Genomic DNA, 26,012 nt, shown 5'->3' on the forward strand with positions numbered 1-26,012 from the left:
TGAAAAGATTAATCCAATATAAGTGAACATGTAATACCACTTAGTCAGTTATCTTTTCTGGAGCCAAAAACTACCTGCAAATATATCTTCACTTAAGTTAATTACTCTTGAAGCCTTGCTTATTCCACCTCTTGTTATGTGAAAGATTCTGTCAAATATATCAGGATGACCATAGTGGAACCTCACCCTGAAATATCACAGAAATAAATCAGTTGTCACTAAAACAAAGCCATGATTTGTGGACTTAGAACCCTTACTGACATAATTCAAACTTGTAACAAAATTAGAGAAGTGATCAGATATACCTACAAAGAGCGAGGCTTTATATGTTACAGAAGCACATAATTGTCACTGAGAGCAAAGTATCACAAAGACAAATATATTCGACCATTATGTATTTTCGAGATGTAAGTTGATTATGTCCATTATGATTCTCAGTAAGTTGATACAAGACACTCGTGACAAAGCATGCTTAAAAATTAAAGAAATTTGAAATTATGGTTTAATTTTGAAATGAGACCTATTAAAGAACTATGCAGGCCATTCCAGTTTTTATAAAGTTTTGCTTTAAATTTTTTTTTTATTTGAGTTGCTAAATTTTAGATGTTAGGTTAAGCTGTTTTACTTTTTTTGTGCTACCCTTGTTTACACCCCCATTTAACAGAACGATGCACCCTATTTCATCCTTTTCGTACTCTATTGACATCTCAGGTTATCATCCATACAAACAAACAAACAAGCATATATATTCCCATTGTAAAAGATTGATTATAGAAATTTCAGCATATTATAAATGTTTTTCTCTGTAAGACTTCCAATTCCTCAATGTGAGACCACAAGAACACAATGGTGAGTGTACAATGTCTCTCTAATCTTGAGCCACAATCAGATCTCATTCAACCCCTCAACAAACCGCCACAATCATTCTAGAAAATCCTAAACCATAAATTTATATTAAAAGTTCCAAGTTAGTGTGTTTAAGGTCATTAATAAACTCATGGCAGTTCAAAAATTTTACCTTGTCAGGAAGTGCACCATCAATGTAATTCAAGCACATGCTAACATTAATTCTAGTTTCTTGGCATATAATTAACCACCAGGATTTTATCTTTGCTAATCATATCTAATAAATAAACCCTAAAGTCCTCCTTTCAACACTCAGAAATCGATCATAATCTTAGATATTTCCTTAAAAATTATGTGTGCCTGCACTGACTGTAGACCACTCTAAACAGATGTGAAAGCAGATAAAATGATGGCATCTGGATTATAATTGTAATGGATTTCCTATATTTGCATATAGGGAAAATATATAAAAAATAGAACCTAAATTTCAGCCTCTAAGGTTATTCTTGTATGTGATTGTTTAGTTCTCATATCATACTAGTCGTGGACTTATTTATTAAATAAAAAATACTATGGGTAACTACAATACCATACCTTAACCTTTTATACAAAATATAGAACTTTTAAAAGAATGTCAATGTATGCAAAATAATCAAGACTGGGGAGTCTTGCCTCTTATTTCGATGTTCTGGATAGCGCATTGTAATTTACAGTCTGCTTCTCTATATTGTTAAATGGAACTCCAGTGATTTTCTTTAATAGCTCTTGTGGTTTTGAGACAGGGTGATCCATTGTCTTTGCTAATCTTTGTTATTGCTGTGGAAGTTCTCAGGAAATGATCTTAGGTCCTGTGGATTGAGCTTTTCTACTTGGATTCTTAGTAAGGGATTGCAGCCATGATACACTCAGCATTTCCCATCTCTTATTTGTAGATGATACCTTTACATTTTGTGGGGAAAACCAAGGTAATATTCAATCATTGGGGGAGCTTTTTCTTTTAATGTTTCGAAGCTATTTTTGGCCTAAAAGTGAATGTAGCATGCCAAAATTGGTTCCAGTGAATGTTTAAAATGAAGAGAGCATAACTCACATATTGGGATGTAAAGTATCCTCTTTGTCTATGAAACAGGTTGGACTCCCTTTGGGTGCCTCTTTAAAGACAAAGGCTATTTGGGATGGTGTGATTGAAATGGTAAGAGTGCAGATTGGCTAGTTGGAAAAGGATGTGGTTGTCCAAAAGTAGTAGGTTCAATTTCATCAAAAGTGCTCGCCAACTTGCCCACTATGTCTAATCCTATTTCTCGTCACCACAAAGGTGACTCCTTAAAGTAGAGAAGCTACACCATGACATTTTTATTGAGTGGGAGAGGTGAAGAGTTTAAATTTCATCTAGTAAATTGGATAAAGGTATGCACTCTGACCTTTGGGGGAGGGTGAGAGTTTAAAATTTGTCAATTTTCAACAAGTTCTTCGGGAGAAATGGCTGTAATGATCAACAACAAAGGGAGACATGACTCAAATTTTGAGGGATTTGGGATGAGTGCCCGAACGAGATGAATGGACCATACAAGGTGGGATTGTGGAAACATATAAGAGGATGGGGGCCTTTTCTAGAGACTCTTGATTTGAAGTCGGTGATGGGTCCAGAATCAAATTTTGGCATGATTATGTTGTGGTGATAGAGTCCTCAAGGAAGCCTTTCTAAAAGCGCATGGGATTGCACAAGTGCCTAATGCTTAATAGCCAATCTTCTACAATTTCCCTCAATGGAATGTCAATTTTTAACCCCTAGGGGTAGGCTCAAGTGGCAAAAGCCTTGGGCTTTGGGGTATGCTCCCCTCAGGTCTAAGGTTCAAATCCCCTTGAGTGCAAACAATCTCTAGGGGCCATCGGACTAGGGGATTTTTTCCTTGAATTACCCAAGATACACTTGCGGAAAAGTCTTTGCCGAGGGCCTGTGCACCCCCAAGATTAGTCGGGACACCCAATGCCAATAAAAAAAAAAAAAAAAAAAAAAATGGAATGTCAATTTTTGCAGGGTTGCTCAGAAATCTCTTAGCAACTTATAGCTGCCCATGATGGGGGAAGTTGATGCCTTGGTATAGATTTTTGATCTAATAAACTTCATTAGACTATGAGTTGGAGAAGTATACAAGGCCCTTTGGTTTCCTTCTGAAAAAGGGCGGTTCATTGTTCGTCCCTATTATCAAGTCCTCACTAATCAAGATATCCACTTAGCAACCACCCATGGGGAGGAGACTTTTTTTTTTTAATTTAAGGTTTGATTTTGGGTTTTAAAGTTTTTATTATTACTTTTGGATTTCTTAAGTAGCTTGGATATTTTATAATATATCATATTTTATTTTATTTTTATAAATTAGCTTATTTGTGATTAAAATGACATGTCAGTTTTTTATTAGCTGACATGAATCATATTTGCCACATGACCTATTATACTGTTAAGAAGTAGGTTGGAGGTATTTAAATGCAAGTTTTTCCACACCAAAGTATCAATTGTAGTAAAAGTGAAAACTAAACGCTTTTTGCAAAATTGCAAAAACCGAGGTATTGATTATGCAGTTAAACCTATATTTGAAAAGAAAAGGAATGTAGAAAGCAAAGATACACGTCTCTCTTTCCACAAAATTCATGACATCATTGAAGGGAAAGGTTCATGTCTTGGGGGTCTATATAAAGGATGGCTTAGCCAGCCAAAGAAAGAAATACAAAAATGAAAAGAAGAGAGGAAGTTGAGGGAAGAGAGAGGGAAACTAAGGTAAGTAGATATGCTCATACAATTGTTATCAATATCAATGGATTGTTCCTTTTGTAAAATTGTGTTTAGGTATTATGATATAGTAATGCCTGTTCTTCAGTAGCCACATTTATGCACCCAATATTATGAAAGACGTACAGGTTTTATGAATGTGCTTCCACTACGTGATGCGTTTATAGTTGCTTCTGTTAGATGATGCATTTATAGTAAATATTATGTTAAATGACGAAAGAAATAAATGAAAGAAAAGGAAAATGAAAGTGACTATGAATGAATGAATGTGTTAATGCTTTTTACTGGTCATTGACTGTTGAGAAATTATGGTACCAGAGGTTGACAGGTGGATGGCAACGCCAGGAATAGGTCACTCTAGGGCACCTAGTTTATCAAATGATGTCAATTTCTTTTTTACTGGGTTACACCTGAAATCTCGTACTAGAACTGAGATCTCTAAGATTGCCAACCCTTACACACAAGGCATAATCATGTGTTGGCCATTTAAGGAGATTAAAAGAACTATATGTGATATGTGTGAACATTATTAAACAGTATGCATGTTAGTGAAAAATCTATTTAGAATTACGTTTACTGCATCATGTATTTAATTACTGAGTATTCGACTCCATGTGATTTTTCGGTTTTTAACTGTCCCAGGTATTGAGGAGATTGAAGACGAATCAGCAGATCAGACTTAGAATTGGAGACCATAACCTTGCCATAAGAGTCATACTAATGTTTAGTTTTGTTTCCCTGTTGGTTTATTTTTATAAAAAGAACTTTATTAAACCTTTCATCATATGGGGCTTGCTATATTTGCTACCATATTAAGTTTTATTGATAAAATCTAAGTCATGTTTAGTTATTTATGGAATTACCTTATACTAGGCTCATGGAATGTTAACATTAATAACATCTCGAACCCTAATGGAATGGAGTATTACACTTAGTTACTATGAATGCTGCCTTTTCTTTTCAAAATAGAAAAACTGCTATCCGCAATTGGGCAGGCAAGGGGGTGGGGAAGAGAGAAAAAATCACAAAGCAGAGTTAAGGAGAAAACTTAAACACTAAGTAAAATGAAAATAACAACCAAAAGGTACAAATGAAATGAAATAACCATTCCTTCAATTTAGATCAAACTTCAGGCTTACCTAAGAGGATTTGCCAAGATTCGTTGCCCAATAGTTACAAAACTCGTCTCCTGATTGGACATGAACCATGCTAGTGATGACACACTGTGAAATACATTGGAATCAGGTAAGCACATAATCTAGTAATAAACACAGCACAATTTTTCTCTTTTGGATGACTTGCTTTATCATCATCAGCATTCATTGAGATCTAATTATAATTAAGTTTGACCTTCCAGTGAATATATGCTCCCTTAGACCTAGTATTGTCGGCTTCCGCCGGCTTCGGCGACGTTTCAGGAATTCCTCCAATACATTCCTCATTTTGAAAGCTTCTTCAAAGTAATTATCCTTCAAAGAGGGGCAGGGAACAATAGAGTAAGGTCTAAGGAAACACAGCAAGTCACTTCATAATGTATCATCAATCAAAGAGTGAAGGCAAATTACCTGATTCATGTCTATTGTTTGCAGCGCTTCTCCACGAGTAAAGATAATGGCATGATTTTGATTTTCAGGTTTCCCTTCACCAATATCTACTGGGCGCCCTGGAAGCTTGATGCGATATACTTCCTATTAAGGTATGAATAAATGTATTTGCATTATGCACATTAGTACATTACTCAAAACAATGTACTCAAAACAGATTGCAGTGGTTGGAGTCCAAATAAAAACCTTATTGTTCTCATAAAATGATACATACATCCACTAGTAAAACAAAAATATAATGGTAGCAGCCGAATGAAATGAAACAAAATCTAAACAGATGCTTGCTGTATGTTTTAATAGGCCAGGCTGTGCCTAAGGAATGAGAGAGATGAATTAGCCAATACTAAATGGACCTGTGCTAGTTACCGTCTAATTGGGGTTCAAAAGTAAACTCTCTTAGCATTGGTTCATTCGATTTGATCGATAGTTCAACACATACAGACTTCATTAGAGATGTATTTTGAATGTAAGCTCAATATCATGAGCAGTTTTGAAAGGTTGATTTTCATAATAGGTGCAGCCTGTTAAACACTATACATTCAGCCAACAAACAGAATATAAATGCACCTGAAATCAATAGGTTATTCTTGCATACCTCATCATACTTTTCCCCTCCCTTGACAAGAACAGAGAAATACAGCTTTTCAGTTTTTCCATTTACTTTCTCTTCTCCTTCATCTATGTAAGCAACGCGTAGAGATGGATACCTACACCATTTTTAAATATTTAATGATCTACCAACCCATTGGACTCTTTGAAGAGAGAAATTTCAATTTGAAATAATGACTCACTTTAACATTAGATTAAGAATATTACTGTAACAGCTTTTATCCCTAGGATCATCAGATTTTTTCTGATTCCCGTAAACCTGACAAGAGACAACATAGGTGAACTTCAAATCAGCCAGGGCTTGTGCACGATCATTGAAAGCCTTCTTCTCCATCTCATTTAAAACCAAGCTTTGGTAGCCACTGTAAATAGCTGCAAAGAAAACACTGAGCAGATAGTTAAAAATCCCATTTGCCAAATGTTCAAATCCTAAATATGTTGGAATGGAAAGTTGAAATATGAATAAAGAATCAAACTGATTTATGACAGAATCCACTGACCATTATCTCCTGCAAAATCCAGGAAGCATTGAAGTTCCAGAGCTTTTTTGTAGTACATCATCCCTCTCACTGACAACCACATTGATAGCAGACATAAATTCAGTTGAAATCCACAAATGCACATACCCGACATACCATAAATTCATCACTATCAAACCTGTTCTAGCAAGTGTCTGCCCTCTGTAAGATACCCACTCACAAATTAACTCCATCTTTGCTTTCTCACGATCTCCAGGTTCACAATCTTTTTTAGTATCTATAGTTTCTGCCATGCGTTCTTGGAGATTTGTCCATTCATCTAATTTGTGACCATTGTAAGTGCTATGTTTCATACAATGAAAAGGCATGCAGTAATGACATTGGAACTCACCAGGATATATTTTTTGTAGGTAGAACAAAACTGATATCCCATCCTCATTTTCCTTCTTTAGTTCGTCCACAGAATAAAGGACGTCTTCTTTGTAATATGGAGTTAAAACACTATTCCACAAAATATCGTTCAAATTTCCTTTTAGTAAGTGTTGATAGCAAATAGTAATTATTTTATATAAGTAAAGAGTAAATAGTAATTTACCAGCTGACCACACAATAATTCATAGGTACAGGCAAGCAAGCATTCTTAAGATACTAAAGAGAAGCATATGAGAAATTCATTACCACAAGAACCATATCAATTCTTTGCTTTAAACAAAACTTCAGTTAGTCACAAATGGCTTTGAAACTAGTTCTTGGCGTGAGCTTATTCTTTCCAAATTGATGAAAACCAATCTGTAAAATTATTATTTTCATTCTTAAAATTTCTAAGTCCATCTTGATTTCATAGAGAAATCATCTTGCCAGTGACTAACCTAAAGGGCAGCATCTTCCGGATTTTTGGAGCACTTGGCATAGTCATAAACAAGGAGTTTGCAAAGAAAGTTATGCGGCGGCGAGCCTCCAAGTTCTGAGGCACATTTATGGCAGATTCCTTGACAGTCAATAGCAAATAGAGCCTAACAACCTATGGTGAAACATAAGATCTGATAAGTCTGAAGATCTCAAATAAAATAGTTTAGCATTTTTCGTGAAAAATGTGAGAGCAAACCTTGTCCTTCCAAGATTTTTGCAGCATCTTGTCGATGTCAAGTCTTTCAAACCTCTGCTCTTTGTTGCCATTTGAACCATGGTGAACATTTTCCAGGATTCTATAAGGAAATGACAAGACCAATAGCATATAAGATTCATGAGCATTTATTTTGAATTAAAAAAAAAAAAAAAATCCTTCTACATCTGCATGCATAAATGTCTCTCACTACTTACTGATTGTCAGCGACCATAATATCCCGTGTGATTATCTCCATAATATCCTGTAGAACATTGATTATTTGAGCTTCAGAAATTTTGTCCTCCTCAGCTTGCTGTCAATTTGCCAACAAAAGTAGTACAAGAGTAAGAATTGAGACTATCAATTAGTTTTGAAGCGACCATAAATTTACAACAGGGAAAAATTATATGTACATAAACGGAGAATAATACCAATAGCTTTAGAAATTTCTCCAACTTCTCACTTAGTTGAGGCAGCTCGCTCATTTTAAAATTGTATAAAAGTTTCTTGCCATGTATGCTATTATCTATATCTTGACATATCTGCATCAGAATCCTGATAAACAAGAAAAATAAAATGGACGTGAGTCTTAAAATAATAGGCTGGACAAGGGAATGAAAAAGGGGGGCTGGAATTGTCAATGAATTTTATATATAGCCAAGTCTTCTAAAAGATGATTTATATAATTCAAGCTGGTAATATGAATGCTTGACTTACATCTTATCTCTTTCATCTTCCAGAAGGTCAAATATAATATCTTTGAGTGTCTCATAGCATTCAATAACTGCTGAATGCATGTAAGCATCACTCCTGATCTTCTTAAACAAATCATCATCACTTCCTTTGAAATCTTTTGCCATGTCTAAGGCTATGGGAATCTACCACATGGAACAAACGGTGCATAAAAAACAAAACTAATGTTTAGTCTAAAAATTACTAATTAGAGCAAGAAAAAGGGATGTACCTTACTAGCAAGCAGAAAAGGAGGCCACTGGACAACAGTGATGTCATTTGATGAATATGGAACAAACAACAGGTTTCTGTCCCTGAATGATCAAAAGCGAAATGGGATAACTACAGAGATAAAAAAAATGCATTTCATATATATTTAATTATTCGGCCAAACAGCAATCAGGACCTATTGCTAATCAGGTCTTCCGAGCGCATGGAATTTATGAACTCATTCCACACCTGAGAAAAACTGGCAATGTTCTTCCGTTCTTGCAATGGATCCTGCCATGGAAAAGTATAGAACATGGTCAAAGACAACGAAGATGAAAAACTCCAAGTAAGCAGAAATGATAAAAACGCCTATATAAATTTCCTGCTCAAGTATAAGATATGAAATTTATTTGCATTTGTTATGAAAATGTAATGAGTTCAAATGAAACTTCATACACTAAGGAGCACTTTGAAAGCGTTGCAAGGTGATAAAAAATGAAATTACCAAGTGATTCCTTTTGTTTTCCTTATCTAGTAATGGCACAAGACGTTCACAGAAAGCTGAAGGTACAGCTGCAAATCTGGATCGTAACATTCCAAGTGTCCGTATCTGACAAACATCAGGCAGAGAACCATTATTATTAGCCATGACAAATCTGAAACCACATAAATAGCATTAAAAATTATAGTTTTCTCTCCCCTCCCCTTCCCACCCCAAGGAATCATATATGGATGGTGTTCAAAATTTTGCGACTAACCTCGCCCAAATGGCTGAAGGCTCCATGAATCCCACCAAATAAAGTAGAAAATATGGCATACCATATTTGCGCATCCATAAAATAGACCTAGGCACCATAAAGCAAAGCGTAAAGGGCATATACAGCGTTCTTTTCTAACGAATGCAAAATAAGGAAATGGCTTTAAATTTCTTTCAAAGAGAGTCATCTAATTTTCACTTACAAGGACAATTGGAGCCCATATCGCAATAACAATGCCGATATTATGTGTTACTAGAGCAGTTTCAGATTGCAAGTTAGTATCGGCAATAACCACAGATAGAAAAAAAGTAGGAAGACTGTTATGTTACCATTTGGAAAGAACTCATGCCACTGATAGTTACTGATTGGAATCTCCATAATTAACTTTGTTGGTCCAACTAGTGGCAGTATCTGTAACAGAGCATGTAAATAGAGCTTAAACACCATGATATTATTCCAAGTGATAGTTAAAATACAGCTTAAGCAACCTGAGAATGTAAAGAGAGCTTAAACATCCTGAGTTATTAGTATTCTAACAGCAGAGATGGTCCAACCGATAGCTATGTTATTCTAATTAGGAACTTCAACCTTCAATCTGTCATCCCCCATTACAGGCTCTCCCATGAGTCTATAAGTTAGTAGTAGTATATACTATGTTGCATAACCATAGGTAATGTAGGAACCCCGACAAAATGGTTCAATGCTGTCCACAAGCATTCTTCCGTTGGCTTAGGATGTTAGAACTTTCATATGCGCAAGAGGCTTATTAGGCCTCTCATGTGAGTTAGAGTCAGTTAGACAGTCTGGATAGAGAAGAAGTTCAATCAAGACTTTCAGGACAACAACTATTTTGTTCTTTGCTTTGCTTCTTTTCTTTTTGGAGGATGGGATTTGGGTTATCAGGATAAAGATAATACAGGGTTAAGGTTATGCAATACTTGATGCATCAAAAGCTTAAATAAGTCAAAGAAGGAAAGATGAAGAAAAGAAGAAAAAATCTACACCTTATCATAAGATTCTTGACAGCCTTACACCAAGGTTTAGATAGAATGCATTACAAAGTTGTCAAAGAGCATGTTTGCAGGAAGAATTTCATTAAAAACTGCTATTGACTGATTGGAAGATTTTTAAAATACATATAGTCTGCTGGAATCTTCTGATTTCATCGAGACAACAAAATATTTTCCCATAAGAATTTTTTTTTTTTTTACAAGTAAAACACTTCTAAAAAAAAAAAAAAACAGTCAGTACGGACCACATAAAATGCAAATCAATACACCTAAACTACTTTTTATTACTGAATTTAACATGCACACAAATCAATACACCTGTTGAGCCAACCCCTAGGGGTTAAAATCCAAAACCAAATTACATGGATTAATAAAATTTCTTTTTACTTATAAAAAAAAATTCAAAACCAAATTAAAACCCAAAACAATAATTCTGATGCTAAAAAATTCTTAAAATTTAAGAAGTATCACCAACTCCTATAGTTTATTTAGCAATCAAAATGAATCTCCATGGTAACTGGACTAAGACCACAGAAAGTCCAAATTGGCACCACATCGGGTTCTGAATCCACAACTTTAAATTGGTCAATATATTTGCTCTTCTTGAGGAATCAAATTCCAAATCCACGAATAAGGCATATGATCAACCGGAAATCCATGTAGCATAAAATATCGATCTTTAAATGGGTGACATACCTCAGTTTCACATAATTTTTCAAACCATCTTTTGCCTGAGCAAAGGTGAATAATTGAAATCTTGAAATTTCAACCAACTATTTTTTTTTTTTTTTTTTGATAAGTAATAAGATATTTTATTTATCAAAAAGTAGGCATAGCCCAGGTACACTGGAAGTATACATGTGAATACACCTATTTAGGAATTAAAAGCAGTTACAAGAAAGTCATGGAAGCTGAGACCATTCAACTCTAAAGCAATGGCCCACATAAATAAAGTCTTCCACATAAAACTCCTAAACTCTTCCAAGGAGCGTTCATGATCCTCAAAGTGTCTTCAAACAACTATTACACACACACACACACACACACACACACATAAATTCACATTCATGATTGGGTGTGTATTATACATGCAGGGCGGAACACATGCATGCATATATGTGTATATAAAGCATCCAACTTTGGGTAAAATGAAATATACTCTTAAAGACACTGGAATAACAACAAATCATAGGAGTACTCACCTCGACATAGTAGCTAAATGCTAGCTTGCTGATTAGCAACAGAATCCAAAACAGTGTATATCTAAGCACAGGAAAATGTAAATTCGTTAATTGAAAAAAAAAAACAACCTCCAAATTGCATGTAGGAAACAAATAGACGAGACCTTAAAGGAAGTCCAAAATGGTATAGAAAACTTCCTCTGAACTAATCCCACTGCTCACTTACTTAAGCCCTCTCTCTAAGACTACAGAGGAAAGGAAACAGAAAAAGAAAAACAAACCAATAAAATTCATTTCCTTACTTAAGCAGTGAAAACATGTCCTCGTGCATGCCTCTTCCCACATAAAGTTTGGGCTGCAAGGCGGTCAATAGACAAAGAACATTCAAATTTAACCGGGGGGGGGGGGGGGGGGGGGGGGGGGGGGGGGGGGGGGGGGGGGGGGGGGGAGAGAGAAATGTATAACAACTAGATAAATAAGTCAAAAGGAACAAAGGTCAGACATGCTTACCTGAGCCCACCACATAAGAAGAGTGATAATTGCCCAGTTTGAACGTTCCATGGTTCTTCGTAAAGGTGGAAGTAAAAACAGTATAGCAGCAAGTATATTGGGTACCAAATAAAGTGCAACAGCATAATTATAAAATGACTGATTCCTCCAATCCCCAGCCCAGCTACTGAAGAACTTCACCAATCCTGTTGGGTTCTGCACTGAACTGGAATAACCAATTGGCAGAACCACAGCCCACACAGCCGCTATTGCAAACTTCAGAAGATACCGTATTATTTGGCTGAATTTCAAACTCTTCCAAGCATTCCAACTAAAAATTATATCCAGAGTGGCTGAAGAGCAGGTGACAGAGAATTTAAGATAGCATCATAAAAGCCACTCAACCCCATAAAAGAACAGTATATACGCTATTATAATTCTTACAGCTGCACCAATAACCAATACAACAGTAACTGAGAACAATACAAATGTAAGATTGTATTTTATTCTGCTAAAATCCACAGAAACTCCCACCAAGACATAGAAAAAAGGATTTTAAAATAAATCAACTACCTCAAGATAGCAGATATACCTTGCAGAAGATTAAGAAAAGCAGAAGTAATGAATATGCTCAAAACACTTCTGAAGACTTCTGCATCAAATAGAGCAGCAAGAGATCCAGAAGAACTCCAGCCAACAATTACCATCACCTGAAAACAATAACTTACGCAGATAAAGTTCCACACAAAGAAAGATAAAAGAGTAAGAACACATTTTTAAATGTTAAGGCTACCTGGAAAGCCAAAATAAGAAATATCCACATTCGATCAAAACTTCTGTAAAGGTGCAAAAATGTACGGACTTCCACAAAATTTGTTTTAGGCTTCCTCTTTCCATCGACAGTTTGTTTAAATCTCTGCCAAAAGCAAATGAAATTCCACAGCAATCTTTTAGAAAACGTTTACTCCATATACATACACATCACAAAGCTTGTGTGTTTACATAATATATATATATATATATATATATATATATAAGTTCAAGTTACATCCCTCCATGGCTTTACATTAGATTAATATTTTTTCACTCCCACCATATGACGTGTCCTCCCCATATTAAACAAGCAAACAAATTTGACATCAATCAGATGTTATTTACTATCAAATCCATATACTTGTATATTTAGTATATTTCTTAAACCATAAAAAAAAAAAAGATTAAATCTCAAATAATTTGTAACAAGATGGTTTTTAATCTCTGATCATCTTTTGTCTTTGATGAGCATAAATGTATGGTGAAAAACATATAGTCCATCAGTGGGATGGATAAGTGCTTTTGTTTTCTATTGGATGGACAAATACTTAACCAGTAGAGAAATGCTGTTACGTTTAACATTCACCAAAGGTTAAACGAGATTTATTAAGCATTGCAAAAGACAAGGCCTGTCAATAGAGCTGGGCGGGGGAGGCAAGACTAGTTAGTAGGTCAAAGAGATGCCTGGCCAGTAGGCTGGCTCCATTGAAGATTCATTAGTGTAAGGATTTGTTACACATAACATGCCAACAACTTCCTCCTGGGAATCCTGTGTGATGTAGAGGTTTTCATAGAAATACAAGAATGCATTGCCCACTTCCTACAATCTTGCCAGCAGGAGTGGTTGAAACTTTAAACAACATTAAAAAAAGGTAGCAAAGGGGCAGGCCCATAGGATTAATTTGACTCTTTTTAAAGAAAGAACCCCTCGCCAGTACTATATAAATAAGCTCACTCGCTCAGCTTCTTTCCTTCCAACTGAGGGAACTTGGACAGTGTAAAAAGTAAAAATAAAAGAGCCAAGAACTGAAGTGGTTTACGTAAAGAAGATAAGTACCATGTTTGCAGGTTTCATTATATCGGAATGCCGAAAAAATTCTGCTTTGAGGTCCATTGGCCACCCAAGTCTGAAACATCTGTCGGACCTAGAGACAAGGAAGATAATTTTCAAGCCAGTAGATATTTGATTTGAATATAGAAGGGAATTTAGAAGTCAAGAAACTCACCAGAAGTACTCGTTTAGATCATCATAATTTCTCCATGCTGAATGGCTTTCCGTGCCTCCTTTGTTTCTCATAACTTCCTTTTGCATCAATAGAAATTAAATTTCAGGCTGAAACTCATATATAAGTAGCATTTACTAATGAAAGGAGTACAATCCGTACAATCTTATGAATACCTTAAGCAGGACTTGGTAGATAGGGCTTATGATTTCCCTCAAAAAATATTCTTCATCACGTGCTGTTCTTTGGTATGTGGCTCCACTGACAGCACTGACGCTTATATGCAAGATCTCATTGAGTTCATTGGCCATCTTGAACAATCAGGATTCAGGAAACAAGGGTTGTTTCAGATGTCATAAGTTTTTGAAGCATATAAAACTTACACTAAGAAAATAAGTTACACATAAAACACCAGCACGCTTAAATCACAGTTCTTTTATATTTACTTTATATTCCATAACGTCAAGTAATAAGTCAATTATTGATTAACCCAGTAACATTATTAGAGCCAATATCTGAAAGAGGAAAACAAAGAAATGTTCTTTGGCTCTACTGAGTATACAATTGATGAAAATAAATTGGTTAGGAGACAATATTATGCTATTTATCAAACCAAATCAAAAGCAAAATAATTTGAGGCCCTATGGTTCACATAAACCCATCTAATTGTAGGGCTCAAAATTCCCATGATTTATCACATTAGCTTAAATTTCATTTGCTAGATAAGTGAGGATTCGAAAATATTTTTTCTTTTTATTGGCACCGGGCGTCCAAGAACAAAGCCTCGACTAATCCCAATGGTGCATAGGCTCTTAGCAAGAAGTTTCCCACAAGTGCACCTCAGGTAATTCAAGGGGAATGACCTGGAAGGAGCATACCACCAAGACCAAGGCCTTTACCACTTAAGCCAACCCCTAGGGATACGAAAAAATATTCCTCACAATTCACCTTCTGCACTCTCATTTTCTTGTTGGACCAATGGGCACTAAAAAAGATGTGATACCCTAAAACTACTCAACACAATCAGATCCCTTAACAGTTGACAGACCCTAAATCAGCTTAATGCTCCAAGCAATGCTGTCACAGATCTTTGACATGACCACCATGATTTCTCCCACCACAGATCTTTGATGTTCTCATCAGGAAACCTGTGCTGCAATACAATTCCTCCAAGCCAAAAAGCATTATCAGGTTGCTTTTATTTTCACAACCAAGAGACCGACTGGACACATCTATATGATACCCAAGACTAATCACAATTGGGAAAGTCCAAATAAATGACCCACTTAGTACACACTATCTAGGACTCACCTGCACTAAAATCCAAAGACCACAGCCTTTCACTAAATGTGATCAGATCATAATCTATTTTAAAAAAAATTCTTATTTAGATATTATTTTAATGATAAAAAGAAACAAGTTTCATTAATACTTTAGCAATTAATGGACATCTAGTTATTTGGTGCCCCAACCAAACATTTATTTCCAAGACTCTCCACTTCCATTTAACCGGTCAGTGTTACTTGTCTTTTGGAGTACTTTTTGAATGACTATGTTAATTCTTGCAATATTTTCACGCAAAATGGGCCTATAATTATGTCTTAGAATTGGATTTATTTCAACAAAAATGCAGCTCTTGTGCTTTGCATCAATCTTTTGCCCAATTTTAACACAACTCCCTCCCTCTAAACTTTCCAGCATTTAATTGGCATTTGTTTTCTTTCTCAAATCTCTACTTATGAATCTTCCACCCTTGTTCAGATTTGAAACCCGTCCCTACCAACCTTTTCCTATTGCCTGATGTGCGTGGTATGGACTGTAGGCAGAAGAATCACAATTAGATTATTCTTCCTTACTTGAAGTTTGATTGATGTAAAGACGAGCAAACGCAAGAAAGATGATAAGTCTCATAAAAAATAATGAAAAAAGTAAGGATTGATGATAGAACCCTTTTCTCCCAAGGATTGATGAGAAAACCTAATGGTAAGTAGGAAGCCACCTTGACATGTTGAATGTAGTTTGCTAATGCAATTATAGCAACTTTATGTTAGCATAACAGATATTCAAGACACTAGCATGACCTGGCAATAAGAAACAATCCTCAGCAGGTATACTTGAATGTTAACAAAAGAAACATACATTATGGAAAATGTAGCAAAGGCATTCAGGCATGAATCGGATATTTGAAGCTTCACCCCATATAAGAAGATAAAGTCCAATGTAAATAAGCTCTAACTGTTGTCTGCCAAAACCTTGAGAAGACCTGTAAGAGGCAACGAAAATGAAATATATGAGTCTCCGTATTGTTAGAAACATTAAGCTAAAAACCTTTAAGACGTACAATGGGGCAGCAACAAAACTACTTACCCAAACTTTGGTTTACGATGCAGATAGTTACACCATGAGATATAATTCTTAAAAAGTTTACCCTTTAACTCCATTACAGTGGCACTACCCAGCTGCAATAAATTCCTTATCAATCTTCAATTTATAATCACATAACATCCAACTTAAGGAATTACTGAGCAAAAATAGAAAAATGAAACTCAAATGATAGTAAGATATATGAAGCAGAGGACAGCAATAATGATATACCTCAGTAGTATTTTCAGTTTCCTGATTCCTTATGTCAATATTGGCAAGTAGCAATACTAGGTGCTCCCTCTGATTTGCTACATTCCCTTTCTTTGTACCCAAAAATGATAAAATGATACAATGTAAATAATATGAAACAATCTATCAGAATTTACATGAAAGAAGACATTAAACTAAACAAAAAAAAACTTCATTGATGTGTCCATATTCACACCGACATTCATTTGAAAATTCCTTTGCATTGATTAGATTTCCAGAAAAATAATATTTTAACTACCCGTATAGATGCACATGTAATACCCCTAATTCAGTATAGGAAAGTGGTGAATGCAATATCACGTTTGGGAGGGAGAAGTTTTTGCCCTTTATATAATTTTAAGGAGCTCCAATTCTAACATTGACCGGTCTATAGAGTATGGTCCAAGATGTCGCTAGGGCCTTCCTTGGGTCGTTATGGTATCAAAGCTAATCCAAACAAAAAGTGTAGACCTTGAGCCATGCCACCTATGATAGAATGGCCCGAAGAGGACATCGGGGATTTAAGATGGGGAGATTGTAATATTTTAAATTGAGTATAGGAATGTGGCAAATGGAATGTTTAGGAGGGACAAGTTCTTGCCCTTTATAATAATTATAAGGCGCTCCAATTCCAGGATTAAGACTTGGGTCACCGAATTCCAGCCCATCCAAGTTAAGTCGAGCCTAAGTCAGTAGGCATCAGCAAAACCATATCAACCCACACCCATAACCCCAAACTGAGTCAGCCCACCTCCACATTTGGGTCAATTTTTTCGATACCAGCCAGCTCTGGCATGCATCAGCCAATTCACATTGAGTTTCCACAGATAACACGTGTTTTGACCAATTTCAGTATGTTTTTGCTAGGATAGTCATGTTTTGAAAGGTTCTAGCTGTTTTAATCGGTTACCAGTGGATTTGTTTTTTTTTTTATAAGTAAACGATTATATTGATATTAATAGGCCCAAGTACACAAGATGGTATACAAAAAGTAACACCTATTTAGGAAGAGGAAATAGAAACAAGAAATTCATGAAAATCGAGGCTGCGAAAATCTACAGTTGTGGCCCATAGAAAAAGAGTGCAGACAAAAAATAATTTAAGTTCTTCTAATGAGCGCTCCTTATCTTCAAACGTCCGGTCATTTGCTCCTTCCATAGGCACCATAGAATACATATCGGAACCATTTTCCACATCGCTGAGATTTGTGGGAGACCTCGTAGATTTGTCCAACTGGCCATGAGCTCAATCACTGTGGCAGGCATCACCCAAGCAAGATCTAACCTGCTGAACACTTCATTCCATAACGTTCTAGCGACCTCACAATGCAACAGCAAGTGATCCACAGTTTCACCACTTTTCCTACACATGCAACACCACTACCACTTTTCCTACAAGTAGATTTCAATAGGTACAGGGGGCTTTTTGTCCCGTTCAGGTTGTTTTCAGGCCAATTTAGGTACATTTTGACCAATTCAGTTTTTGATCATGCAAATCCTGCTGCATGGGCCATGTCCACCTTGTTTTTTAGTTGTGCGGCATCAATTTTGCTACTTTCAGCCATCCTAGACAATTTCAGTTAACCTCAGATTGGCTATGGTCTTAATTTTGATTTTCTCTCCATTTCTGAAGTTACCACTATCTATACTAACTATTAATATCCACGTATATCCTGAACAAGTATCATGGCTGCCATGTCTGAATCAGCCATCTCAGCTTCCTTATTCAATGCTCCAAAACTCATAGCAAGCTCAATGCATAAAATTATGTACCATAGGCAAGATCTGAAGAAGTCTTTTGTAGGGCAAGGGTCTTTATCAACACATGATCTCCAACTAGCTCAAAGACGCTGACTCAAGTTTCTGGGATCAGGAAGATGCCTAAAACATTTCGCTCATCTTGCCTAGCATGGAACCCACATCAGTTCTATTTCGCTAGATCTTATTTGTATGAGAGCATCTCCAACAAATGTATTTTGGCTCTACAATATTACTCTGATTTAAACTAAATCATACTCCAGGTCGTGAAAGTGTATGAAGAATGACACATATATCAGCCACTCCCATCTGATGTTTCTACGTTCTAACATCCCATCACTTCCTCATATATTCTCTAGAGTCCAACGTGCTACACTAAGCAATGATGGTTCATGTGGTAGCCAGCTCTGGGGTGTCGATCATGCTAGCGGTTGTGAACCAGAAAATACAACCACACCCACTGTGGTGGTTCTAATTGTTTGCTGAAATATTGCTAGGATCGACATGGAAGCCATCTGGGTTGCAATATCATGTCTCTTCCTCTTTGAATAAGTACCCATCATCATCAAGACCTAGCTCTAACTCCGGTCCAACACCTGACTTGAGACAATTCAAACACTGCAAATGCTCAGTTCTTACCTGCCACTGCACTGCATTGCCTCTACAACGGCTAAATTCATAAGCAGATCACTTCTCCATCCACAGTTACTCTAATTAAAAATTCACTACCATGTCTCTTACCCTCAACTAAAAGTCAAACTACATGTTTTAAAAGGAAGGTTTTATATGACTTAAAACCATCATTGAAAGCATGGTTTGAAAATTTCTGAAACAATATCAGAGTTTGTTTGGTCTTCACAGATTCTAAACAGATCATTCTCTATTTCATTTACCTACTGATGCGTTTCATTGATCCAGTACGACCACACTATGTCTGTTGACTCCACAAGGCTTGCCATCTATGGCCTTAACTTAAGCAGGCCCCGCAAGCATATTCTGGTTCAGCTCAGCTCTTCGCCTAGGTAAACTTCGATACTTTCATGGGATTAAAGTTTCTACTTATCAAAAAAAAAAGTTAAAGTTTCTACATCAAAAAGCTATGTATTATCTCAAAGGAAATATGTTCTTAATTTGTTAGAGGACAAAGTCTATTAGATTAACAAACCATTGTTGTTCCTATGGATCCATATCACAACCTCTGAAAAGGATGATGTAGAATTATTTGAAGAACCAAAATGATATTATCAGCTAGTTGAGAAGTTGAATTATTTGACCATTACTTGACCAGATGCATCATATTCAGCCAACATGGTGAGTCAGTTGTTGAAAGATCTCAGAGTTCAATATTGGATGTTGTCACTTGCATTATTCACTATCTTAAGCGTGCTCTTGATCTCAAGGTACTGTATAGACCAGTTGGACATTTTTTTATATCGGTACTGTATAGACCAATTGGACACTTTTTTATACTGGTAGAGAACAGACCAAATGGACACATGGAGGATCTACTAATGCTCATTGGGCAGTTTCTTCAAATAAGATATCTACTATAGGAAATTGTACTTTTTTTGGAGCGTAATTTGGCTATGTGAAGGACTAAGAAGAAAATAACGGTGGCTCGATACAATGCAGAAAGTTGAGCATGGAACAATGCCTCATACTTCTAGTGAGCTAATCCAATTACAACATTTGCTTCAGGAGACCAGTTTTCCAACTTCATCTTCCATTCCATTATATTGTAGTAATCAGTTTGTCTTGCATATAGCCTCAAATCCACTTTTCACTAGAGAACTGAACATACTGAAGTTGATTGTCATGTTGGTTAAGATAGGAATATGACAAAAAATAATACCTACTTTGTCTAAGAAGCCTTGAGACCAAATTGCATATAGCAAATGCGAAGCCTCTAAATTGTAATTAGCGACATTTTATATGCTCCAAGCTAGGCGTATATGACACACACACATAAATGACCAACTTGAGAAGTGTTGAGGAAAGAATAATGGTGTTTGTAAGAAAGTGTAATTTTAATAATGACAACTCAAATATATTAATTTTTTTATCCCACAGAATAGAATGTTGCTTGAGAGGGAGGAAAAATTATCTTTTTCTCCCCTTTCTTTTCTGCTAAACCTAATTCATACCAGATTCTTAGGGAGGCAGGCCATGTTTTGCAAAGGCTGACGCCTAGACACTTCTTAAGTGTATCTTTTAGCATCCTCGAATCTGTGACAGCAGGCCTAAAATCAAGGTACATTTTAATCTTTGCATTGTTCTCTCAGTAGTGTAAATGATATACGTTGTTCTTCTCAGTATTCTTTTTCCCCACCACACAAATGCCCAATTCACGCAGCCTTATAGCTTTATATTGGTTTAAAAAATCACTAAATCATAATAGTAACAGAAAATCAAGACTTACAAAGTCCATTTAGCAACTCAAATTTGGTGCAGTGGAAGCCAACATAATGCAGTGTGGTTAGGGTAATTTAACGCCCTATGGCATGTAGAAAGCAGAAATGAAACAAAAGTTTACCTGAAACCCAAACACAGTCGAAAGCCAATCAAGTATATCAAAGCTAGATTTAACCCTCTCTGTAGCCGTTACTGAACTGCCACTTGGGAGGCTGGGAGTTGATTGGAATCTCGGCAGATTACCCACATTACGTAGGGCTTGTACTACTGCTTTGATCTAAATCATCATTCAAGAAGAAATGAAGGTAACGGGTTTGAATAGAAAAAATTCGATGAGCACAAAAAACCAAGAATACATAAGCTGCATTTTAACAACCTCAGGAAGTTCCATAGTTGATGGGTTAACCCCATCTGGATAGTGTTCATACTGTTGCCTTCTCCTCTCAACATCTTTGACATATTTTTCTGTCTGTAATGAAAAGATCAATTGAACATCACCTGAGTCTTTCCCGACGCATACAAGCTAGGAAAAATAAATTATATAAATTATAATACCTCATCATCAAGTTTCCCATGAGGTAAAACTGTCTTCAGCACTTCATGTAATACACCTGCAATCTGGAAAATCTTTGACATCTCCTCCCTTCATCAGTTGAAAAGAACAAAAAAAAAAAGGGTAAGATGCATGAATAATGTGCACAGAAACATTTAGGTACATAAACAGTTGAAAGTCAATCCTCACGGTTTTTTTGTATATTCGCTTCCTTTGATATTTTTCTCATAGAATTGGTGGTAATACAACCGAACCTCTTTTGGATCATTTCCAGGAGGTGCAAGCTTCCCCTTCGTGTCGTCTTCGTCCTATAACAGATATGGATTTTTTCAGCACCTAAATTTATCTCTAAAACATAAGGCCACAACTATCTTTCAACTCGGGGCATATATTGCTTCTCAATTTTCTTTGTAGTGCAGATTTCAGGTTTCCATACAAGTTAATGGTGTGAATCGGATCAGATATGTTGTTATTCAAGCTGAATAGAACACAACAAACCCAAAGAGTTCCATAGTTTTGTGGAAAAATATGCAGAAAGGTCCTGAGATTTGAATAAAAAAAAGGGAAGCAGCTCAAATTTATGACCATAGTTTTATTGCATAATATACTGTTCAAGAGCTCATGTGAAGAACATTCACCACAACATCTTCTAGCCAATAAATTATGGATCTGATAGAATGAAGCTAAGACGGTGCTAGAACACTAAGCCTTCATGCAAGACCAAAATTTACAAGAGAGTAAATGGGAGAAGGAGCAATACAGCAATAGAATCCTTGCTATTTATCAAACAGCCCAATTTTTTAACTTACCCACAGCCTCAGATTAACAATCACAAACACCAATCGTACAGTTTATGCAAGAAATGAGTTTAGGGAATCTTCATTTATAAACTTAATACAAAACACCAATGAGATGTACACCAGATCATCATTCAATGAGGAAAGAAATCATGAATATGTAAACAGTCAGTTACCCTTTCAAGTTTATGCAACAGATATGTCTTGAATTGACGAACACCACGTCCACTTGATATCGGATCCATCATATGTGCCTTCTCAAATGCAAGGAAGCGGCCTAATCAAAAAAATATATAGATGTGTCAGAAATAAATAAATATTGTTGCCTACAAATGCATGCATAAAATGCTCTGTCCCACTTAAGGAAGAACACAAAGCATCCTAAACTGTTTAGCATGCGAAGCATAAACAGCTTAAATGCCTAACACCATTATTTGTGCTTTTCTTTCTTGAACAGTAAAAATGTTTTATCATTATTGCAAAGAAACTGATTGTACACTTGTCTGTATATGCTAAATTATAAAACGCTCAGTGACCCACAACCAGAAATAATGTGATACACACAAATATTGTACAGAAAAGCTCCAGAACTATACTTCTCCTTCAAATAAGAGCAAATATACAAGAAAAGAAAATGGTATGTACTGTGAAAGAAGCTCTGATCCCAAATATGGTCATACAATTTGCGTATACTAGACCTTCAATAGAACAAGAGTAAGACATGTTACAATCCAAGTGCTTATATGCGAATGGTTAAGTTTGTACTTGTGCCATATGGAGAACTTAGATAGTAACAAGACATTGAGTTTCTGAAATTGGTTGACATAATTTCATGTCTTTATTGTCCAAGTTTCAGCTGCTGTTTGACTATTTAGGGTTTTAAACGATTGTGTTTAATGCTGTTTTGTTATAATATGCAAATAGAAGATTTTCCTGGAAAGGAAATTAGATTCCTTTGATTGTTACAAATGGTATCAGAGCTAACCCCAACTGGAACTTTAGACCTGTTACCTATGATAGACTTGACCCAACAAGGATGACGGGGATTTTAAAAGAGGAGATTGTAATACCCCAAGCTAAGTATAAGCAAGTGGTGAATGGGATCCACAGTGCTAGGGAGGGAGGAGTTGTAGTCCTCTATAATGACTTCAATGGGCTCTAACTGTAACATTTATTAGTCTTTTTGAAGTATAGACCAAAATGTTTGAGCTTTCCTTGGGTTTTATCAATGGTATCATAGCAAATCCCAACCAAAAGTGTAAGACACTATGCCACCTAATGAAGGAATGACTTGAGGAGGTTGTCAGAGATTTAAGAAGGGAGATTGTAATACCTAGGCTTGTGTATGAGAATGTGATGAATGTGATCCCACACTATTCGGAAAGGAGAAGTTCAAACGCTTTATAATTATTCCTACATTTATCATTGACTAGTCCTTTTGAACCATGTGCTCAGATGTGACTTGGGCCTTCTTTGGGTCGTTACAGTTAAGGAAAAGTTCTTGCCCTTTATAATATTTTCAAGGAGCTCCAATTGTATCCTTGACTAGTTCTTTAGAATATAAGCCCCAATGTGACTTGAGGCTTGGCTTGACTCATTATGTGATAGACTTCTTTCTATACATGCTGTCCAAGTGAAAAAGAACTGATTTCTTTGTGACTTTATTTCTAATAATTTGTTTATGGCAAGATCACATTAGAGAACATGATCATTCGTGAATAGTGCATTAGTTATGAGGGTAGAGTTTATATATGCATCTTAGAATAGTAAAGGTTCAACCAATGCAGAATGTTGCCGCACTAGGACAGCTCCTAAGGGTTAATATTGGGATCTTTTATTGTGGCTCATTTAAAAGTTTCCCTTGGAGTTACAAGTTAAATTCTACAGATACAAGATTGATTACACAGCCCGCATCCACACACACATGGCAATTTTTAGATCCTAAAAGCTTGCTCTGGACCCAATACAAAACCTGACCAGGGGTTATACAGTGAAAGACCCTCAATCATGCTGCTGCAACTCCTTGCACAGTATAACTTTTAAGCCACTTAAACAGTAGCACATACATGCTAGAAAATTCTGCAATTGATATTTACTGTGATTCTGGAAAAAAGGATTTCAGCAAGTTTCCAAGTGTTAAGCAGAAAATTTAAGAGACCTGTTATGGATCTCAGCAGCCACAGAAGCAAGGACTAGTAGATGTTAAGTTTAGCACATTAAAGTGCGGCCTTACACATAGCATGTGGGTAACATTATCAGCACGATGGTATAAAGTCAACAATGCAAAGCAGGTATATAAGGGCTCAAACATTTGAAAGGGCATAAAAGGGATTGATTATTAGTGATGAATATTAGCATTTTCCCTAGATTGCAAAGGAGGTGCTGATAAATTGCAAGCTAAGGAAACAAGGTAATTAGATATGATCAGACCCTTACTTGCTTTAAAATGCCAATTCAATGTTTTTTTCTGAAAATTATTTTAAGTACACACAGAATAATAACAGTCTTCACAGGGAGCCTAGCAGTCTTTAAATTAACTCGTCTCATAACATTCAGTCCCGCATTAAAGTCATCTTCAAACAGTCGCGTGGCTGAATAGATTTCAAAGAGGATGCTTCAGAAATTATATAATAGATGTAGCCTTCCTTTGGGAGCCATCTTTATGCATCCAAAATGGTATATATGTGAAAAAAGGGTTTGAATACATGATTCTATATGTATACTTTTGTTATTGAGATAATGGAAATACTATAAATACTTTTATGATGCTTGATGAAAAGCAAAGGAAAACGAAAATGAAGTGATTGTAGGAATGCACGGAAATTGTTTGGAACGTTTTCTTGGCCTTGTGACTGATATGCAATGGTACAGCACCTAAAGAGGCAGTGACATCCATCTTGTATGATCTGGCTAGGAATGGCTCATCCAAGTGCACCTAGTTAATGGAGTGATGTCCATAACCTAGATACGATTTCACTTGTAGCCATAAGAATGAAGCCAGAATACTTCATACAACTAATTCTTACACACCAGGCATAAATGTGTGTTGGTCATCCAAGAGATTAAAAAAAAAAAAGGTTTATGATATATGCAAATACTTCTTTGAATATTTGAACCCTATGTAAGGTATTGTATGTTTATCAACTGAGTGTATTTGACTCGTTTATTTAAAATGTCACAGATGATGATGAGTCCGCAGACTGGAACCAGTAATAGAGAGTAGAGCTTAGCCAAATTTTAATAAGTGGTCAACACATGGTATGGAGGATTTGATTAATGTTAACACAGTGACATTCAGGAATTGTATTCGTTTCAATTTAGTTGAGTTCCTACTTGATATTGTGGGTTTAATAAAAAAAATTCAGTTACTCGTTTGAGGTTTTAAAGTTTATGGAATTTCTTAATGCTTAGTGTCATGTAACGTTATGATATGGCATTCTTAACCCTGGGGGAAAGGGGTGTTACAGCAATATATAACATAAAGTTGGCAGTCAATTTGCTAAAAGAATACAGGCAAACGGTTTGGTAGAGAACAAATATGCAACTCAGGTATGCGTTAATCACATATCACAAAGGCTCCGCTACATTAATCCATACACATCTTTCCATTTTGTGTGGAGAAATGTACACTCTTTTTTCCTCTCATAGGATGCACCTTGTGATTGCATTCTACAATGGCGATTTACCAAGCACTAATGTCTTCCTTTACAATAGATTGGGACCAGCAATGTAAAGTGAAATTATAACCCTAACATAGAGATATTCATTTGAAAAGATCACCTCTCAAAATTTTTACTATTATTACAATTTATTATATATGAAAGTGTTCAATTAGATGTTGCAACTGCTCTATCCCTGTACAATAACTATTCCATCTGGGTTGCATAATGGAAGGCCTATCATAGTCACAGCAAGGTGGGAACTGCTTCACTAGTGCTATAAATGAACAGAGCTATAATTTACATTCTCAGAAACTAAGGTTAAATGCTATAATTAGTATGATTTAATAATCTAATGGCAATCAATTTACTCC

At 35.9% G+C, this 26,012-nt stretch overlaps 1 protein-coding gene across 1 annotated transcript in view; it reads right to left on the bottom strand.

The window, feature by feature from the left end:
• Positions 1 to 26,012, bottom strand: part of LOC121249838 (callose synthase 7) — a 33,755-nt gene that overhangs the window by 3,111 nt on the left and 4,632 nt on the right. Inside the window, exons 2-37 of the mRNA XM_041148651.1 lie at positions 22,156 to 22,256; positions 21,372 to 21,490; positions 21,185 to 21,272; positions 21,006 to 21,098; positions 20,751 to 20,906; positions 16,443 to 16,532; positions 16,215 to 16,306; positions 15,987 to 16,110; positions 14,024 to 14,158; positions 13,851 to 13,927; positions 13,682 to 13,769; positions 12,605 to 12,727; positions 12,404 to 12,521; positions 11,833 to 12,164; positions 11,625 to 11,677; positions 11,344 to 11,404; positions 9,461 to 9,542; positions 9,334 to 9,383; positions 9,132 to 9,218; positions 8,879 to 8,983; positions 8,570 to 8,664; positions 8,396 to 8,477; positions 8,149 to 8,309; positions 7,863 to 7,986; positions 7,647 to 7,744; positions 7,432 to 7,531; positions 7,196 to 7,347; positions 6,718 to 6,827; positions 6,505 to 6,645; positions 6,348 to 6,416; positions 6,030 to 6,219; positions 5,834 to 5,945; positions 5,200 to 5,322; positions 4,985 to 5,103; positions 4,774 to 4,857; positions 75 to 187 (exon numbers count right to left, since the gene is read on the bottom strand). Of these exons, the coding sequence (XP_041004585.1) occupies positions 75 to 187; positions 4,774 to 4,857; positions 4,985 to 5,103; positions 5,200 to 5,322; positions 5,834 to 5,945; positions 6,030 to 6,219; positions 6,348 to 6,416; positions 6,505 to 6,645; positions 6,718 to 6,827; positions 7,196 to 7,347; positions 7,432 to 7,531; positions 7,647 to 7,744; positions 7,863 to 7,986; positions 8,149 to 8,309; positions 8,396 to 8,477; positions 8,570 to 8,664; positions 8,879 to 8,983; positions 9,132 to 9,218; positions 9,334 to 9,383; positions 9,461 to 9,542; positions 11,344 to 11,404; positions 11,625 to 11,677; positions 11,833 to 12,164; positions 12,404 to 12,521; positions 12,605 to 12,727; positions 13,682 to 13,769; positions 13,851 to 13,927; positions 14,024 to 14,158; positions 15,987 to 16,110; positions 16,215 to 16,306; positions 16,443 to 16,532; positions 20,751 to 20,906; positions 21,006 to 21,098; positions 21,185 to 21,272; positions 21,372 to 21,490; positions 22,156 to 22,256 (4,047 nt within the window). The remainder of the gene's footprint in view (positions 1 to 74; positions 188 to 4,773; positions 4,858 to 4,984; positions 5,104 to 5,199; positions 5,323 to 5,833; positions 5,946 to 6,029; positions 6,220 to 6,347; positions 6,417 to 6,504; positions 6,646 to 6,717; positions 6,828 to 7,195; positions 7,348 to 7,431; positions 7,532 to 7,646; positions 7,745 to 7,862; positions 7,987 to 8,148; positions 8,310 to 8,395; positions 8,478 to 8,569; positions 8,665 to 8,878; positions 8,984 to 9,131; positions 9,219 to 9,333; positions 9,384 to 9,460; positions 9,543 to 11,343; positions 11,405 to 11,624; positions 11,678 to 11,832; positions 12,165 to 12,403; positions 12,522 to 12,604; positions 12,728 to 13,681; positions 13,770 to 13,850; positions 13,928 to 14,023; positions 14,159 to 15,986; positions 16,111 to 16,214; positions 16,307 to 16,442; positions 16,533 to 20,750; positions 20,907 to 21,005; positions 21,099 to 21,184; positions 21,273 to 21,371; positions 21,491 to 22,155; positions 22,257 to 26,012) is intronic.

This window comes from Juglans microcarpa x Juglans regia, chromosome 2D, assembly GCF_004785595.1.
Source record: "Juglans microcarpa x Juglans regia isolate MS1-56 chromosome 2D, Jm3101_v1.0, whole genome shotgun sequence".
NCBI lineage: Eukaryota > Viridiplantae > Streptophyta > Magnoliopsida > Fagales > Juglandaceae > Juglans > Juglans microcarpa x Juglans regia.